At 39.0% G+C, this 6,017-nt stretch overlaps 1 protein-coding gene across 2 annotated transcripts in view; it reads left to right on the forward strand.

The window, feature by feature from the left end:
- Positions 1–6,017, forward strand: part of LOC106530177 (F-box-like/WD repeat-containing protein TBL1XR1) — a gene marked incomplete in the record, with an annotated part of 34,949 nt that overhangs the window by 22,148 nt on the left and 6,784 nt on the right. For both annotated transcript variants that reach the window (XM_014025760.1, XM_014025761.1), the window contains 4 exon segments: positions 3,156–3,216; positions 3,319–3,440; positions 3,794–3,868; positions 3,953–4,080. In XM_014025760.1, coding sequence (XP_013881214.1) covers positions 3,156–3,216; positions 3,319–3,440; positions 3,794–3,868; positions 3,953–4,080 — 386 coding nt within the window.

Below are 6,017 nucleotides of genomic sequence, written 5' to 3' on the forward strand. Positions count from 1 at the left end.
ACATCTGGTGAAAATTTCATGTCATTAGCACCTCTAGTAATATATTTACTGAGAAAAATGTTGACTTGTTCAATACTTATTTTACCCGCTGTATCTAAAATTAAGACCTTAAAAAGTCTTACATTTGATAAAAAACGTGCAAGTTGGTCTTAAATTTGTTACTCAAAGGTCTTAAATTTTGTCGGGCTGAAGCGATTAAAGTTCTCCGTCTCCCCCGGCCGTCTCTGCAGCGCATTTCCTGTTGAGAAAYAAACAAACAAACTTGTGTTGTGATGGATTAACTGACGCTGCTTTCAACCAATAAAAAGAACCAGAGTCACAGTTATAGCCAATCAGAGCAGAGCAGGGCGKGTCCTGCTRCYGAGCGGATTCAGAACTGCAGGTGAAGTAAACAGAGTGGCTCTGACTTTTTTTCTTTTTTCGACCCGCTACCAGAACCACCCGCCCCGCATGAAGATAAAGTTATGTAATAAAATGTTAAACTTCTAAATAGTATTAAACGTATGAGGTCGCACGTGTAACCAGTTCACTGCAGCCGAGGAGATACCTGAGCTGTTACACCGTTACTTCAAACCGAGCCCGACCTGCCCGGTCTTTTTTAATCTAAAGTGTAATTTTGTGTTAAATGTTGTGTTCAGAGTGTCGTAGTTATTTTRAAGACATGTGCAACTTGCACGCGCTGAGGAGTGACCTGAGCTATATCACCCTTACTTCTACCCGTCCAGAACCGAGCCCCGACCTTTTGTATTTAAAGTCCAATTGTGTTAAACGTTTATGTGTTCTGAGCGTTGTTGATATTTTACTATAGAAAGCGCACCGGGCCAAATACACGTGAACATTTTATGTTACTGTGATACATAAACAACATGTGCAACTTGAGCTTGTGACCAAACTCCGGGTCACAGCAGGAGCTCATCATGTGTGTCTCCTGGTGAGAGAGAAGTTGTAGCTGYTGCTTCAGGTATTAAACATTTATTAACGCTAAAAGATGAATATTTGTAGACTYCAGATCACAGAAAAGACATTTGTTTCAGTTTAAATTTAATTTTCCCTCAAATTCATGAAAAACATGTTAATTCTACAAAATGTTTTAACAACAAYGAGGTGTGTTGTCTGTTTGGATGTGCTAAATGTTTATTATCTTTAGAGCTACTCTACTAAGTGAACTGTGATAAATATTCATAAATGATCAAATATGAAAAATAAATAGTATGACTATGATTGTTACCAGCAATAGAAACTTTTGACCATAACAGGTCACAAGTATCTTTTTAGAAGGATGCCAAACCATCCATCAGTGTGATTACATGAGCTATAATCCTGTAAATATTCCCTTTGAATGAAATGTTGATGTTAAGGGAGAAATCTGTGAAACTCAAAAAATAAACAAATAAATAATTAAAAAATTTAAAAGAACTTATGGGTAATATATTCTTTATAAAGGAACTTTATGTGCTATAATTTTTCAAATTTATCAGAGTATCTCAATTCAAAACACTGATTTTACATAAAAAATAAACTACAGAAAGTTGTTAAAACCTCTCTTCCTTCAGACATTTGTTGGATAGTGATGCTGCAGGTTAAACTGCAGGTTTATTGACGGCTGGATGACGTCTTTTTGTATAAAGGCAAAACTGGAGGTTAAAACACAAGTTTCATGCCATGAATGTATTTAGTAGATGTATTTCATGTTTGTTGTTTCCAACCAAATAACTGCACTTGCAAAATACAGCTAATTTAACCAGAGAATACTGAATATCTTTATATTCAATGCGTTTTATTGAGTGACACACATGTRCTTGGTTGTAATACAGCAGAATCCCCGAACCTTCGCTTATATTTTCGGTCTTAAATTTCATTCAAGGTGGTATTAAAAGGTCTTAAAAAGTCTTAAATTTGACTTGCTAAAACCTGCAGATACCATGTTTATATATTAATAATAAAAAGCCTGAATGTTCAGTGAGTTGTAAGAATATCATTAGTCAGAACTGCAGCAAATTGATGAGAAATCCTACAGGAGGAATAAACAGAGGAACAAATATAGGAGAAATGTTTAAAATGGCCGCATCAGAGGAGTCKGAATTTGGACAGCCTCCAGTTYAGTGCTGTGACGTAAGAGGCCGACAAATTCAGCCTTGGAAGGACGCAGCCCCTGAGTTTAAACACAACAAATACTAGTAGGGTACCCCAACCTTTTCATCAGGGCAAAAAAAATCGCTTTTAGTCTGACCCCTTATCTGAGGCCTGGTTGTCATGACACCCAGTGTACTTCAGGATCATGGGGGTACACAAACCCCTTCACCGCGTTAAGGTGGCGATTCTGCGAAGAGGATATAMAGTCATATGAAAAAGTTTGGGCAGCCTTGTTAATTTTCCTGATTTACCTTTATAAATCATTAATTGTTTGGATTAAAAATATCAGTTAAATATATCATATAGGGGACAAACGCAGTGATATTTGAGAATGAAGTTTATATGACTTACAGAAGGTGTGCAATAACTGGTTAAACAAAATTAGGCAGGTGCTTAAATTTGGGCACTGTTTTCGTTTTCCAGAATCCTTAAAGCCTGCTGGCAGGTAATATTCCTTCCTTTCAGGAGTTCTAGGTTTTGATCTGGTTTTCTGAAATGCTTCAACTTTGCTTCTTAAAGCGTTCCAGCTTTCAAATTACCTTTTCCTACCTGACCAACTGTAACTGTCACAGTAAAGATAATCCTGCAAAATCTGATGCTTTATAATTTCTTAAGTTCGACCTGTTTTTAGGGAGTCAACAATGCGTTTTGGTCTTGGCAGCCTTGCTGCTGAACTTCTGATCTTACCTGTTGTAGTTAGATTTTTTTACTTAAACATAACCTGACTTCAGAATGTCTGAACTACTAGTTTAAGGTGAGGAAATGCAGATCATGATTTACTGTAGGTCACTGTCACATCTGGGAGTTGCCTTCAAAATAAAATTGCACATCCGCTTCTTGTACTATTTCTGACAGCTAAAGAGTGATGTTCCACAGATTCATGCTGCCACCAAGTGTACAGACATGTAATAACAAAGGGTTCATTGTCTTATRTGTAGTGATCGCTGTCCTGTGTAGTTCTGTGTAGTTTGATGAAATGAATCATTTCTTTATAAATCACATGAGTCTTGTTTTCTACACAGACAACGATTATTTGGGATGCACACACAGGAGAAGCAAAGCAGCAGTTTCCTTTTCATTCAGGTGAGCAACARGACTAGTATTTAATCCTAAACACTAAAATCATCGGTGTAACAAAAAATTTAGATACAGCTAATATTTTTTATGTCTTTGCCTCCCAAACAGCACCTGCTCTGGATGTAGACTGGCAGAGCAATAACACGTTTGCCTCCTGCAGCACAGACATGTGCATCCACGTGTGTAAGCTGGGTCAGGACAGACCTGTCAAGACCTTCCAGGGACACACGGTAAGACACATGTCCTGGTGCTCTGTTTGCCAGAAGAACTGAGCAGAGACAACAAATACCTGTCCTCACATTTACTGCTCTTAAACTGCTCCAGACTACTTGATCTGTTGAATGTCAGCTTCATTAAAATAGTCTTTAAATCAGTCGGGTTGATTTTAGATGTTGGATRTTTTTTGTCTCTGGGTTTTTTATTTGTTTGTTTTTGTTTTTATTAATTCAGCTGTCAGTATTGTCGCTGTTGAGCTGCTCCTCCCCAACATTCTGTCAAACAGGAAGTCCTAATGTCCTCTTTATTCTGAGTTAAAATTTACACCTGTTAAATTTCCTGTGTTGTTCTAATCTGAACGACCCAGAATGAAGTAAATGCCATAAAGTGGGATCCGACTGGCAGCTTGCTGGCCTCCTGCTCTGACGACATGACGCTGAAGGTCAGTTCCCACAGCGTGCTCATTCTGTTTGAAAATAGATTCACAGCCTTGAATGAATGCTTGTCTCTGTCCTTCCTGCCATAGATCTGGAGTATGAAGCAGGACACGTGTGTCCACGACCTCCAGGCCCACAGTAAAGAAATCTACACCATCAAGTGGAGTCCAACAGGCCCCGGGACCAACAACCCCAGTGCAAACCTCATGCTGGCCAGGTTCGACTTGTTTCCTCTGCATCAGGAGTTCAAAGCCATGTTTGTCAGAGTTTATCTGTAAATATAGAGTCAGGGTTTCTTTACAGTCATGGAAATTGTCTCTAGTTTCCAGATCTGGTGGAGTAAGTAATAAAAGGTTGGAGTATGAAAATAAAAAACATTTTTATTTCCAGTCAGAATTATTAAACTAGATACCACGTAGCAGTAGCAWATATGACCCCCGCATGTACGCAAAGCTTCAATGCACCAGAACTCAGGACTCAGCAGAACTGATTATTGTTTTGGGTGAGTGGGGGGTAGCCCAGCCCAGCCCAGCCCTTCATCAGAGCAAAACGACAACAGAAATCTGAAGCTCCTACATTTGTGAGTTCTAATCATTTTTRTATGTCAAGACACCCCCTTTTCAGGTGGAGCCCCTTCTCAAATATGGGGTCTATCATAAAACCGTTGGTTGGTGCAGTGTAGGTCAGACTCATCTACAGTCCTGACAAGTTTCCTGTTGATCGGTTTGACCAAATATCACTGGGAAAAACACCAAAAACAATATGATTAGGGATGAGTACTGAGTTAGATACGTTTTTAAGTACCAACCAAATTCTGTTGGTACTACAGAGTACCTATTCTCTAACAACAGGTACCATGTTTCAGTACCTAAACACATCATTGTGACCGTATTGGTGTAAGAGTGTGGATTTTCCATTCTTCACCTGAACGCAGCATCGTACAAGAGTGTGATGACGTCAGCAGCCGCTGGTTCAGTAAACGGATTTCAGTCTGAACGTAGCTTTAAAGCCTCGCAGCTCCTGGAGTGAAACTCGTTGAACAGACCACCTCTGAATTATCTGGTGGATTAATTATCTTGTGAGCACGACATTCGCTTGCTCAAAATAAATAAAGTACCACCACTTTCTTTATTTCATCCACCATTAAACAGAGACCACCAGAGGAAAATAACAGAGGGGCTTCCCAACAGTCTGAACACGTCTGACCTGAAAGAGCACAAGCAGCTAACTTGAAGCGTTTGTGCATTTTGGATGCTCAAAACGTAGCTTGAATACTTTTTTATTTATTTAACTCCATCCTCTTTTGCTTATTTGATTTAAACTTATTTGCCTTCCATGGACCTCCATCACACATTTTTCTAGTGAGGAAATGACATCAATAGAAACACGTGGAGCTGGATTTTAATTTGTGCAATAAGACAAAACWGTCTCGTTGTTTTCAAGAGTTTTAACTTTAAAGAAGTTTGTTAAACAACTGATGTTACAATACAAAGAGTTGGATGTTGTCTTGATATTTGTTAATTTATATATTGAGAAATAAAAAAGTTAAATAAAAAATGTTTATTTGTAAAAAATAAAATAAACAACAACAACACACACAAAGTAATGAAAATTGGTACCGTTGAGTACCAGTACCAATTCCCAGGTACCGCAGGGTTTCCCCTACATGTAATTGATCGTGGCGCATCGCCATGGTTAAATAAAAGCCGCCACACCTTCGGAATGAAGTTTTTATTTATTTATTTATTTTTTAAATCAGCGTTAAACGGGTTGACACAATCATGTCCGAGACAACCTATTTTCGTTCCAGACAACCAGATCCCACCTCCCGGTTGTCCGGTGGACAACTAAGAAAAAAAAGGTCTCGATTAAAGTTTTCCTCCGCGGGTGTTCATTGTAAAAATGAACGAGAAAAAAAAAAGCTTGTTAAAGCTGTCCATCTAGGGACGTCTACCGTCTGACGRTTCTTTCATCCAATAAAGAGAACCAGAGTCAAAGTTTTACCCRATCAGAACAGAGCAGGGCGGGTCGTGCTGTCTGACTGACAGCGCTGCCTTTTTTCTTTCTCTGTGGGTCAGTTTCCCTCAGCTCAGGTGAACACCTCCCGGGAAAGCCCTCAGCGTTTCCTGGACTATTTTCCACCAAGGATTACGT

Source organism: Austrofundulus limnaeus, unplaced genomic scaffold (genome assembly GCF_001266775.1).
Source record: "Austrofundulus limnaeus strain Quisiro unplaced genomic scaffold, Austrofundulus_limnaeus-1.0 Scaffold497, whole genome shotgun sequence".
Taxonomy (NCBI): domain Eukaryota; kingdom Metazoa; phylum Chordata; class Actinopteri; order Cyprinodontiformes; family Rivulidae; genus Austrofundulus; species Austrofundulus limnaeus.